Source organism: Sinohyriopsis cumingii, chromosome 1, assembly GCF_028554795.1.
Source record: "Sinohyriopsis cumingii isolate HCF-2022 chromosome 1, ASM2855479v2, whole genome shotgun sequence".
In the NCBI taxonomy this organism is placed as follows: Eukaryota; Metazoa; Mollusca; class Bivalvia; order Unionida; family Unionidae; genus Sinohyriopsis; species Sinohyriopsis cumingii.
Genome location: NC_142961.1, coordinates 21,429,389 through 21,443,790, shown reverse-complemented (window position 1 = coordinate 21,443,790; position 14,402 = coordinate 21,429,389). Strand labels below are relative to the sequence as shown.

General features: G+C 34.4%; 1 protein-coding gene across 1 annotated transcript; it reads right to left on the bottom strand.

Moving 5' to 3' along the window:
* Positions 1-2,334: 2,334 nt before the first annotated feature.
* Positions 2,335-14,146, bottom strand: LOC149806531 (uncharacterized). Its single transcript, XM_089979901.1, has 2 exons — positions 12,868-14,146; positions 2,335-2,390 (listed from the first exon to the last, which is right to left on the bottom strand). Exons 1-2 carry the CDS (start codon positions 14,144-14,146, stop codon positions 2,335-2,337), a joined length of 1,335 nt encoding a protein of 444 aa, XP_089836027.1.
* Positions 14,147-14,402: the final 256 nt, after the last annotated feature.

Sequence of the window (14,402 nt, the reverse complement as noted above, 5' to 3'; positions counted from 1 at the left end):
TCCCTGTCAATTTCGTGGAAAATTAATAAACCCTTCCACCCCACCCCACCCCACTATATATGCTCAACCAGAGAATTCAGGAATTTGACGTGCACAAAAATATTGGAGTTATTTTCTCAAATGACTGCTCATCAAAAAGACTTTATAAAAAAGGCATGGTCAAAATTTAACGTAATGTGTAAGCTCAAATTCCATCTTGACAGAAAATCTTTAAAACTTATATTTACAAATTATATACGACCAATTTTGGAACATGATATTGTGCTTTGAAACAGCTACAAATTACTCGAAAAAAAAAAAGAGCTCAAAGGAATACAAAACTTGGCAGTCAGAATTGTGACTGGTACAACAAACGAAGTCTAAATTCAAGCACTACACCAAGAAATAGGATGCGAAAGTCTTGAATCAAGACAACAAAATCACACACTTACACACTTGTATAAAAGGGTAAATGATGCCCTCCCTATCTCATATCTCTCTTTCCACCAATTGTTAGTGATGTTACTCGTTATGACTTACGTAATGTAAATAAGTTTCAATTTGTACAGTCTAGAACAAGTCTTTATTACAACTCGTTTCTTCCTTCAACCAAACGAGGATGGAATATATTGTCTACTGAAAGTCGTCCAAAAAGGTCAGTTAACAACATTAAAATCGCATTAAATTCTCGAGACATTTGTGGTCCAAGATACTTTCATGGAAGTAGAAATTAATTTCTAATTCTTAATTGCGACTTTAAAAACAATCAAACTGCAGGTTATTTTATCAACATTTATTTAGAAAGATTTACAAAGATAACTTAAGCGCACATGTTACTATCACCCATGCATTTCACTTCGTCATGAACAGCTTCAAACAGTAATTTCCCCTATTTTTCCAATCATTCGCCGCCGCCACAATGAAGCACTGTTCATTTTAGTAATGCTTATCATTTATTGTCCCTTTTATTTTATCCCTATTTTTTAAAATTTCTACACAATGTTTTACATATTTTACTTTGTATTTTCTCATTGTAACTTCTTATTTTTTACCATCGTGTTTCATCTACTCCTTAATTGTTCATCTTCCTGTGTTATATACCCTGGCTATATGCTAACATTTCACCAAGAGCCTTTTCACCTTGACTATGAACAGTTTTAGCTTTTTGTTGATAAAATTTTTAAATCATCCAACTTATATTCTTATTTATATATATTTCCAATTTTTGTATTGTAAAAGGAGAAGAACATAATAAGCCATTAACTTTCTCTCCAATCAGTAACATGTATATTGTACCTCTTGTAATCGCCAATTATAAATGCATCAAATAAAACATGTTTGAACTGAAAAATGTATTTATAAATACTGTCATCTTTTTTAAAACTTCCTCGTTATTACATCTCTATTAAGCTGTCTCCGCTTTTACATTGAAGAAGAAAAAGAAGAAAAAGATTACAAAATAAAATTGAAAATATGTTTGCAGGCACCACGAAGATACGAACACATTGGATTATCCACTTTGCAAACATGAAAACAATGTTATTAACAGATGTTGAAGACAAGCAAAAAAATGATTTTCGAGACTGGACAATGCGTACGGTCTAATAATCAATCGATCAAGCTTTTCAATCAAACAGATGACCCTATCGGAGATCTCGATAAATTCCTTGAGTTCTTTGCTAGCTTTGTTTTTGTCGAAACTTAATGCTGCATGATATATTGTTTCCAACATATATCTGTTTTTCTTAAGAAACAGTGAAGATATTTTCTGTGATACGTTTCAAATATGAATGCAACATACCTTGTATTGTAGGCGATTCCGCTCGAACTCGTCGACATCGCTGTATAAAATCTACACATACAATGGCGTAAGAAGTATGATTGGAGTGATAAACACGTAAAAGACTGTTCAGGATATAGGATTAGCCGATTTACGGCACATCATTACCTGAAGTTTATCGCGAAGGACGTGTAATGGTTACCGACCCTGGCTGATGTCATGACGGAATTTCAACCAGCACCCTTCGTTCTTGTTGTTATTGTTTTAGTTTTAACGACATTTTTTAGCCCAGGATAGGGCTATACATGGCGGCCATTATAACTGGTGGAGGAGGAACACGTGGAAGCGCCTATTAGCGATTGTCAAACTTTCTCACATACCCAAACTGGCCGAGCTCGAGACTTGAACCTACGCGGATAGAGACGAGATGGCAGTGATCGATAAGGGCGATCGCTTTGGACCAAAATGCCACCCGGGGGCCCCTTAACAGTGTGCCTGATACTTCCTCGATAATTAAAAGATCATAGTACAAAATCAAGATAATCATTAACGGAAAAGGGAGTAAATAACTTGCTTTACTGGACATTTTCGTCATCATCATCAGCAGCAACATCTGGAAAATTGCGTAAGGCTAAAATAAGAAATTCAGTATTAAATACAGTGAATGAGATGTTTGCGATTATGTTATCATTCGAGCTATGTAATCCTTATTTTACCATCCATACGCAAATGAGTCCGCAAAACCTATTGTTATGTATTCTTCATTGTATTATCTGTTGGCTTTTCTTAATGAGTATATGTTAGGTACAACTCTGTTTTGTACTTGACCTTGTCCAAAATCAGGTTCATGGTGTACCGGAACAGCAACATTTATTCTACAATAATAAATACGTATCTTTATATTTCTCTGTCATAGTGGATTAAATATTCAGATCATTGTCAATGTCAATAAACGTATATACTTCTATCTGAATGTAGGATAGTAGTTTTTCACTTGGAAATTCCTAAACTTGTTCACAGCTTTGAATGTTTTAGATAGAAAACTGACCTACATTCTGGCTTTGTTATTGTGTTTTAGTTTTTTTTATATAATGTTGTTTATTATTTTTAAAAAATACTCTTCTTGCTTTAACATCTGAAGCGAAATCAGTCTTAATGATGTATTCATTTTTTGTCATAAGGTCGGATTTATTTATTCAAATTATTTATTATTTTTCACTGGAATTACAGTGTTCGATAATATTCTTGGACTGGAACACTAAATTGGATTCAGAGCGAATCCAGACAAGAATATTTTGAACTATATTAAAGTGATACATCAAAAGGCTGTTAGCACATCGCCTAACTATAGGTCAATGATATATTAGCACGTTCGAGAATACAGGCAAATCAAAACATTTAATATCGCAATTTATTTGGAATATCACTGAAATTCTATTGGAACTTCATACATTTGAACTTGTAATAGAACTTTTAGGACCATTTGGAATGTAATTCACAATATTGTACGTTCGTTTTAAATTTCATTTAGTATCACAGGGAAATAAATTATTTGTTGAATTTTACAAAACTTGTTAGATTTCGATATTTTCTGTTACTTACTTTCAGACTATTGTCCATTATTCTAGTTTTCTTTATAGTTCTTTACTGGCTCAATAATAATTTAGAAATTGCAATACACATAAACATGATATTTTAGCTGGTGATGGTAGTGTTAACGTTTTACGACAATGGCCTTTTTCTAGTTATCCTTTTATGACGCTGAATTTAATATTGTATAATCATTTTTTTCGTACACTATATTTGCGAATAATAATAATATACGCACTTCCTGCAAACGTATTGCAAAGGTGTCTTTTGCATACTTGAGATTATACTAAAAATTGGACAAACAAATCCTTTATTCCACAATAATAATAATTTCTAATCCAATTAGCATATCTATGTGATTGTTTCTTTCTAATTCTGTAAACCGCTAGTATGCTTTTTATTTATTTTTGTTATTTTTCCATTGTGGAATGCTATCATATAGTTTCAGCATAGGTTTTTATTCAAATATATGCTCACTCTCCAGCGAAAAAAGTAAGTGTTCTAAATAAGGCAATAAGACAGATTTTTAAACGTGCAATGACAGCCACGTTAACGCAGTTGGTAGAGCGTTGGACTCGTAATCCAAGGTTAGCTAGTATGATACCCGCCCAAACCAACACTCGATGAATGATTCAGCGCGTTTTTGTGTAAGACACTTAGCTTCCATTTGCATAGCATGATGTAGCCTAGAATGTTACAAATGTCGTTAAACCCAACAAAAGCAAATGAAAACAAAAATAAATTCAATTAGAGACGAAATATTTGATGTTTGGAGAAACTGGCAGTCAATACATTTTGACTGTATTATGTTATTGATAATTGAAAATAATTAGATGTAACTCATTCTTGTGTTTTAATGCCAATTGACCTGGGCCGAAAGATCTATCAAAAACATCCTTAGATCCCTAACATGAACCGTTCAAGCGCAGATTTGTAATATTTCATAATAACTACTTTATCATCATAAACTTTTTAACACTCATAAACGCCACCATCATACAATCCATAACATTAATTTCCTAATTATTCAATATCAAAAGATTCTGTTATAAATATTCTCTTTCTGTCTCAAATTGTCATGTTATCAAATGTCTGCATATTATGTGGTCATTGTAAGTGTATTAGACAAGATCGCTAAAGTAAATAAAATTTATAAAATAAAATTGAATATGTTCGCAGGCACTACAAAGATGAAGAACACACTACATTATCCACGTTGCAAACTTTATGTAAACAATGTTATTAACAAATGTTGCCGAGGAACGACAAATGATTTTTGAGACGGCAAAAGCGTCTGGTCTAACAATCATGTTCTTTTTTCAAATAATTAGGAAACCCCATCGGAGATCTCAATAAATTCAGTGAGTTCTTTGCTGGCTTTGGTTTGTTGAAACTTAATGCAGCGGGATACATTGTTTCCTACGTATATTTTTCTTATGATACAGAGACTATACCATTGTCTGTGATAAGTTTCAAACATGAATATAAAAACCGTTCAACATACCTTGTATTGAAGTTAATTCCGCATGAACTCGTCAACATCGATGATATAAAATCTACACATACAAAGTTGTAAGAAGTACGATTGATATGATTAGCGTGTAATTGATGGTTTGTGGTTAGTTATTTTTATAGCGTTTACGGCACATCATTACCTGAAGGCTATATGGTTACGAAGTTTTGCCTGAATACTATATGGCTGTGAGACACCCAATGGAAGACAACCCTGGCTGATCGGATGACTGGATTCGAATTAGCGGGATTCGAATTAGCGCCCTTTGTTTAATAGATAATTGAAACATTGTATAAAAAATCAGATCAACATGCATGGAGAAAAGACTGAATAATTTGCATCTTTTTTTCATATTTGATATCATCAGCAGCAGCAGCTGCATCTGGAAAATTATAGAAAGCTAAGGAAAACAGAAATAAATTCAATATCACGTACAGTGAAAGAGATATTTGTGATTATCATTTCATTCGTGCTAGGTAATCCTTTTTTCACCATCCATGCTCGAATGAGTCCTCTATCAGTCATCAATGATAATTGTAACTAAGGATGATGGGTATAAAATAAAGTCAAGAAAACATATAAGCTCTGTATTTATCCGTCAAAAATAATTATAATGGTAAGCTATCTCACCGTTTACATATTGATGAGATGTTATCTAAATTTTGCGTTATCTCGCAAAAATCAATATAAACAGCCTCACCAATAAGAATGTTTGTTTTCTTTCCTACAAGATATTCATTTAAATTAAGCAAATAATCGGAATACAATTGTAAGATTCGCAATGACGTCAAAAAATGTAGGTAGTGACTCTCTTGAAATTTTAGTTCAACACAAAGGCTGGGACCGAGGTAACTCAATTGGTAGAGAGTACTATTCTTAATCGAAATGTCGCCTTTTAAAAATAAACCAGTGCGAAAAATATCTGAATGTTTACACTTTAGGATTTGATGAAAAATTTAAGAAAGGAGACATTATGTTTACTACCTATTTTATGTTTTAAGCTATATTTTCTGTAAAAGGTATGTTAAAACATACCTTTGGTGGTGTTCTTTGGTAAATTTAATTTAAATTTAGCCATGATTGTTTTGCTATCATTTATGGCAGTGCTGTCCCTAAAAACCACTTACTCTGTTCATTGTAATACATTTGTAGTAATCGGGAGCTTCAAGCACTGTTTATAACAGTATTTCAAAAGACTGACGGAAGACCTATTTAGATTTTACTAAACAGAGGACAGCCCTTCGAATATGACTTGGGGTGTATGATTTTGTAGTATCTTTTCATCTTAAATATGACAAAAGCTGTGTTTGCATGGGAATAATATATCATTGAAGTAAACAAGTTCAATAATCAACTTTAGTCGATAGCCTGTGTGTGTGTGTGTGTGTGTGTGTGTGTGTGTGTGTGTGTCCGTGTGTGTGTGCTGAAACCAGTTTTATTCATTTATATCTACTTTGTTTCCTTTTCAGATGGTTTTGTGTGTAAAATGTGTATCATTTTAAGGGTGGCTGTCGTCATTAGAGACAGCAGTTTTTGTATTGCTTTTTTCATCAATGCATGCATACAATTATACATCCCGACAAAATGTAATTGTATATATCTTTTAATTAAGGAAATGTATTATCCACATAGTATAAATATAATCAACCAGTGCTACTCTTATCAACACCCCAACTCTAATGAACATAATGCATTCTTATATGTTCTAAATTCTCATTCAAAATTATGATTTGTTTGTAAAACAGACATTGAAATAAACATATAAATTTTCTCTCCTCTTTCCTTAACTTTGTTACCGTTTGACACATCAGAATCAGAAAAGGTTAATAAAATCACCAATGCATAATACAAAACAAAAGAAAAAAGAAAAAAAAAATACTGAAACATTATGTTTATACTTATGGAATATATATGCACCATTTCTAGATTCTACACGCACCATTTCTAGATTCTACACGCATAATATCACATCAACTAATCAGAGTGTAGTTTTACGCGCTAAACAAAATATAAGAAATAATCACGTTCCTACTTACATCCTTCCATATTTATATGTTAAAACATGAATAACATATAAGGATACTTCATAGAAATTATTTAAGGGCGGAGGGCTGGCAGTTCCCTTGGAATTTCCATCTCAAAATATTCAGTTGATATCTATCGGTGATGAAATGCAAGTACTTTGTATATTATAATGTTTTTTGAAATGTTCGTCAAATTTGGTTATATGATTTATACAGTCTGCCGGCTTAAGCACTACTGTAACTAAATATTTGAATGCATATCTATATTCAGATGAAAAAATTTAACACCTGGTACATGGTTTTCAGTAAGAACAATAATAAGAACAATAACACGGAAGAGAAGACTGAATTCCATTATGCCGGTTCGCCTTGTCCGAATGGCTGTTTTTAGAAACTGATAACTCTGTGTGACGTTTCACAGAGGTAAAAAGTACGAGGTTGAAGAGCTATTGATTGGATGTTTCTCATGTTCGTTTTTGCTGACCTAGAATCAGTGTAATTTCATTCTGATTTTTGGAAGGCGTTGCTGTTATGTTGTTGTTGACGAGGATAATAATACAAATCAACACTATATAGCATCCAGCACATAGATACTTGTATATAAAATATAATATGGTAAAAATATACAAGGAAAGAAACCTGACTCTATCAACAACGGAGGTTTGCCTCATTAAAACATTTCCTAATATATTGCACGTAAACCCCTGTTAACTTATTTCGCTAGAATGTCTACAAATACAACTGTCATATTGTGCTAGGAATCTTTGGTCTTAACCTATGTAGCAGAAAGGAAATAAGATCGAAAATTTTAGTAAATTCAGCGAACAATTTATTTCTCTAAGTTATAAAGTGAAAATTTAAGAGGAACTTACAGTACTGTGAATTAAATCCAAAATGTCCGAAAGCATAGAATGTTCCGAATGACTTCCGATAGTGTTAAATGTCTTGATGTATCACAATGATACAATCTAAAATGTCTTTAAATAAATCCTCGATAATCCCAAGATAGTGTTTTAGTCCAAAAAGTCAATGAGCACTTTTTTATTCCAATGAAAAATTTATATAAATAATTCCTCTAAAATTATAACTGAAACAACTATAAGTGATTCCACACACTGAGCATAAAAGCCGAATGAATAATTGTTTTCAAATCATAAATATATACTAATTTCATTTAACCTAAGACACAACAGAATGTTCTACAGAAAAACACATATACTTGTAAACATATCCAGGATTTCAACTCAAATTCAAGTAAACCTAACAATTACTTCTTAGAATCATGGCATAAATCACGTATCCATTAATTTCACACATACACACATACATACATACATACATACATACATACATACATACATACATACATACGTACATACATACACACATACATACATACATACAGGGGCGTATTAACCATTAAGCAGGCTAAGCACGTACATAGGGCACCAGGGCCAAAGGGGGCACCACAAAGTTGATAAAAGGGTGGAAAAAAAAAAAACGAATGAAGATTTGTAAAAAAATTGATAAAACTAGTGCAAATTGATCATAATGTTCTGTTTCTTGATCATGGTGCACCCTAGGGTTAACAACTAAAATGGACTGGGTCAGCGTGGAAAGGGGGGGGGGGGGCACCAAGATTTGTCAGTGCTTAGGGCACCAGTGAGCCTTAATCCGCCCCTGCATACATACATACACAACTTCCTTTGCTCTCTCCGTGAGGTCGCGTAAACTGCATTACTGAATAGAGGAACATAGCAAGAACTAGTTTATACAGGCTGAAAGGTTACTGTTATAAGCATATAGATCAAAGGTCCAAATTTACCAGGGCGTTGGACTCCAAATGCTAATTGTTATGAATATTTGATTTAATTATATCTGATTTAATATATATTTATTTCAGTTTATTTGTTTGTCAGTTTTATTTTTTTTATTTTTCATTACATGATATTGTAATGTAAAGGTATTCACTAGAGAATATACTTTTTTTCAGAAAATAGTTTGGCCTTGGTTGTTCGTTTTATAAACACCAGGTGTTGATCTAAATCCTGACCTTCTTTTAAATTTGTCGCAACCACGTAAACAAGTTATATCTTTATTTTAAAATGATTGGTTTTGTCGAGGTCATAATGGGACTTCGTGTTTAAGATGTAAAAAATTTGATTTTATTTATTCGGATTAAATGATTGGTTTTCGGCAGGACTCTGGGTGTACGTGACCTTTAACAAGTACTTAGTTTCTATAAGCTTCCCGAATATGATCACGTGAACCCCTGCTTACATTTAGAAGACGATATAACCTCTATTTTGGAAAATTATTCTCAGTAGAAGCTGGGCTGTTACAATGGAAGTTGTATGTTATGCTGTTTGGAGTTATTTCAAATTACTTGCATTGAAATTATTTCGAATTACTTGGATTCAAAAGGATATATGCTGCTATTTTCCTGGCAAATACGTGTGCTCATGTAAAATTGTTGAACAAGGACAGTTTTATTTAATAAAAATTCATTCCGCTATCAGAAACCGGAGTGATAATTTTTGTTTCTACAAGGAACTGTAGAATTAAACACTGCAGATTTCACTATACGTCATCGTCTTCCATCTTGATTATTCGTCGGGATTCGAACTTGAAACCAGTCGAACATTTTGTTTTTAGGACTAAATGTATTCGTGGATTATTCTTGGAGTAATTTTTGGACTTAATTCTATAAAACCGTAAGTTTATTTTCTTATTGTTGCTGAATGTTTCCAAGGAAATAAATTATTGTATTTTTTCAAAGCTTGTTGTTTTCACTCTTTCTTGTGTTACTGTTTATTCGAGCCTAAACACGTGACATACGATAATTATTCGCTCTTTCATTCTTGATTATTTAAAGCTGCATTTTGTACGTAAACATTTAATTTAAAAAGGTATACGACTCTCTTCTTTTTAACGAAATATCAGTTTTCAACCATACTTATGTCTGCAATGCATTTACGCTGTTCAAATATTATATTTGGTAACCTTTCCTCTGAACGTCACCTAGATTATTCAAGTAGCATGGATTCAACAATTATCGTGTTTAATCTGACTTCGGAATCCGCCTGGTCGTTTAGTGTGATCTACTTTTAATGTGAACTCCGAGGTCTGTTGTTTAATCCTAATGCCGTCTTTTTTCAAAGATTTCACCATTCTTCCACTCTAACTGAAGTTTGGAAGGAAGGAAATGATTTGTTAAAATAAAAATCAGCTACCTTACATTAACCGTTCCTTGAAATAATAAAGATGTTCAAATATTCAGTTAAGAGATGCCACCTCCTAATTCAGTCAACAAACATCGAAGTCGCTCATAATTCCATTCATTTCTGAGTGCTCCTAAAGTAGTGATGTGATACAATCGACACATTCCGTTGATGACAAATCGAATAACAGCAACCTTCGGACAAATTGATTCAAGAGGGAATAAAGACAGGCAGGCACGGTAGTTTTTAAAATGTAGACATGATAAGAAGAACTGTGCATTAGATTAAAATAAGAGTCGGGTGAATATTGGTAATCAGCTGATGTGCTTTAATACTTTCAAAGGAAACTGGGACTGAATGCAAATCCAGCTGCTGTGGATTATTATTATTATTATTATTATTATTATTATTATTATTATTATTTTCATTAACTTTATATTGAATAACTATTTTGTTCGGTTCTAAACAAAAGTTTAGTGCATTATGTGTCATCGTTCCTATCTTTGCTAGGTTGTTTCGTCATTATCACTTGAAAAAAACACGTATCTTCAATGACAAAAGCGACAACATCTGGATGAAATCCCTCTGACTCAAATAAGCAGTGTTGACACTAATACGCTCCTACCTCATTAACTAGTCTGCAAAATGTGAGAAACCAGCATTGCTTTGGGCATACCCAACTTATTAACACGCGTGAGGAAACGAATGACAAGCGTAACTGCTGTTTCTAAAGAGTACGCGTCGAGGATGTGTCGCCGAAATCCCTTGCCGGCAGGCTGTCGACAAAGTTGTACTTGATGACAAGAACCGTGAGAAATCTGCTAAAACAATGCCAATCATAGCGGAGTCTGAAGCCTTTTCCTATTCAAATCAAGGATAGTCTCTCCACGTATGTAAATCAGAAACAATACTTTCCACGAAAAGTAAAGAATTTACCCGAAATTTCAAGAACGTTTTAAATCATTCCGCAGGACAGTAATGTATTTCACAAAATTATTGTATATACTTAAAAGAAAATTGACAGTTGTAGTATCTTTTTACGATTTTTAACTTCAAAGCTTAATATATTTTCTTCTGATAAATAGCATAACTACGTTCTGATTATGGGCAATGCCTCAGGGTATTTGGATATATATCATATATATGTTGTGGTTATGTGCAATGTCTCAGGGTATGTGGATAAATCTCATATCTATCGCGTGTTCAATTGCTGTGTCTCAGGGTATTTGGATATATATCATATCTATGTTGTGTTTATGTGCAATGTCTCAGGGTATTTGGATAAATATCAAATATATGTTGTTTTTATGTGCAATGTCTCAGGTTATTTGAATATATATCATTTCTATGTTATGTTTATGTGCAATGTCAAGGTATTTGGATAAATATCATATCCATGTTGTGTTCATATGTAATGTCTCAGGGTATTTGAATAAATATCACATCTATGTGTTGTTCATGTGCAATGCCTTAGGGTAATTGGATCAAAATCATATCTATGTTGTGTTTATGTGCAATGTCTCTGGGTATTTAGATAAATATCATACATATGTAGTGTTTGTGTGCAATGTCTCAGGGAATTTAGATAAATATTAAATCTATCGTGTGTTTATGTGCAATGTCTCAGGGTATTTGGATATATATCATATTGTTACAAGCCAGGTGTCTTTACTTGACCGAGTAGTTGTCAAACCCTGGCGCGATTCCAGTTAGAAGTCAAAAGTTTACCCCAAATTTCCAAAGACTTCTATACAACTTCAGTTGTAAATTAGAAAGCCCGACGTGTCCATTCTATACTGAAATTTCACTCCAATCAATGCATGACCACAGATAAAACAACCTGCCAAATATCTATCAACCGCACATCTGCATGATTTTCTTCATTAGGTTTCTGTACCGCAAGCCGTTCACGCCGTAGAAACTATACGAGTATCCCCTAACCATAGATGTTAAAAACGTTAAAATTAAAATAAAAAACGTAAAAAACGCATTTTTTTCTCAATAAATAAAAAACGAAACAAAACGTTCCAGTAGTTTTTAGGCAACACAAAATTCAATATTTTACTTATTTACACTATATATACCAGTTTTAAAGTTTCAGTAATACAAATATGAAAAAATGTCAAAAGTTTTAAACCGTAGTCCACATAACATTGATTTTTTTTCACTCAATGCCGTTATCACCATCTGACTGATCTGACCACTCTATGGTTTCCTCCATATAATTTATATTGTCCAGCTTTTCCTTTAGGCGAAGATTTGCATGCACAAACACTAAATCTCGCACTCTCTTGCACTGCATACGGTTTCGCTTTTTCGTGTGAATGAAGTCAAATGTTGACCAGTTTCTCTCGCAGGCGGAGGCGGACGTCACCTGTGCTAAGACACTAACCGCAACTTGTTGCAGCTCCGGAACGTGAGCTCCGAATGACATCCACCACCTGTATGCTGGCATTTCTTTAGCAGCTGCAACCGCCATCGGTCAAGCAAATAATCCTTGTCCTGCACGATACACGGCGTGCTCTTGCACGGCTTTCACCTGCGACTGAACGTCGTCACTTTATATTCTTTCTATCATCGCGTGAAAGCCTGAGACGACTTCTTCGTTTTGATGTTGCAAAAAATGAGAATACTCAGGATCTAGCACAAAGCCGGCTGCATGTAGATCTGTATGCAACATTTTCCATCTGTCCATAACGAACTGGCGAATTTGTTTTTTTTTTTTTTCGTGCTGGTGGTAAATCAGCAGCTTCCACAAACTGATCGATTTGGAACATTTTCCAATATACTTTTCCTGTACAAGGTACTTCTCTGTCAGCCAGTCGCAGTAGCTCAACAATCGGCTCACACACTTGTTTCCACCGAGCTCCAAAACGTTCCATTCAAAATCATGCTTTGACTGCCTCGCCTTTGTCTTTATAACTGTATCATTTAGCCATTTTTTGTTCTCACGACTTATCACAGTTTCCTGCAGAGCATCCTTAACTGTACTCAAGCGTTGGAGCATAATAAAGTGAGTAGCAAATCTCGTTTCGGCGGGCTTTAGAAGCTCTAGATGAGAATGATTGCGAAAACATGCCTGGGAATACTGGTGATTCGTGATGAATTTAACGATATCTTTAGAATCAGTAATTACACTATCTATCCATGGCAGCTTCCCTATGTCTTCAAGTAAAAGATCCAGACAGTGAGTCGTGCATGGCGAGAAAACTATATTAGGATATTGCTGCTGTAACATCGTACGAGCTGCAACACAATTTGATGCACTGTCCGTAATAACTTGTACAACACTTTCCATGCCATACGATACAATGCACTTTGATATCTCACCAGCAATAAACGATCCATCTTTGATTTCGCCGGAAGTATTCAAAGCATTGAGAAAAATACAGCCGTCACCAGTAGCTGCAAGAAAGTTAACAATGGGCTTGTTCTGCACATTTGTCCAACCATCAGACATAAACGTAACTCCGTGCTTGACGGCCTCTTCCTTAAAAGAGGCCATAGACTGTTCCACTTGATGTACTTCCTCAGCTAGCATTTCAGTTGAAATTTTGATTCTGCTTGGTGCTTTATAGTGAGGACCACATTTTGCCACGGCAGCTATTGCAGCCTTAAAATAAGTACTGTCGGCAATAGCGAAAGGTATGCCGCTGGTACAAAACAAACGAGCGACAGCTTTGTCTGCATCCTTTTTCGTAGCACTCGCGAACATAGAGGGTAACGACATCTGCTTCTCACTCGCCTCACTACTAGCGGCTTTTGTGGCTTTATCCAGTGCGTCGAGTTTCCGTTTTTTCGCTCCCGCTTCTAGTCTCACTGACTGCTGCTTCTGTAAGGCCTGCTGCACTTCACATGGAACTTTTGAACATTTCCTGATGCCACACTTTGGATCTCCAAGTAGGTGACCTCTTATACGTACAACACCACCGTGAAATTCTTTATTACAGTAAATGCAACTAACTTTGCTGAAAGTGACGTTATCTTTTTCATCTAGTACTAAAACATGTTTCCATTCTTCACTTTTTTCTTTCGGCATTTTAACGGCTATACACAAGAGGTATTTATTTTAATTTCGTAATTTACTATCCGACAATCTTAACCGCTACTGGTCCGTTAGTTGTGTATGTAAGGCTTCAGCACGAGCCAGTATCTTTCTGTAGCCCAGGCAGCTCGGCCTACGCACCGAGCTGTCGCAGTGGGAAAATCGATTTTCCAACGAAACACTACGACTATTATGTGGAATATCGACTGAAAAGTTTCTAAAAGATGTTTTCGTAGTCAACTAGACCTAT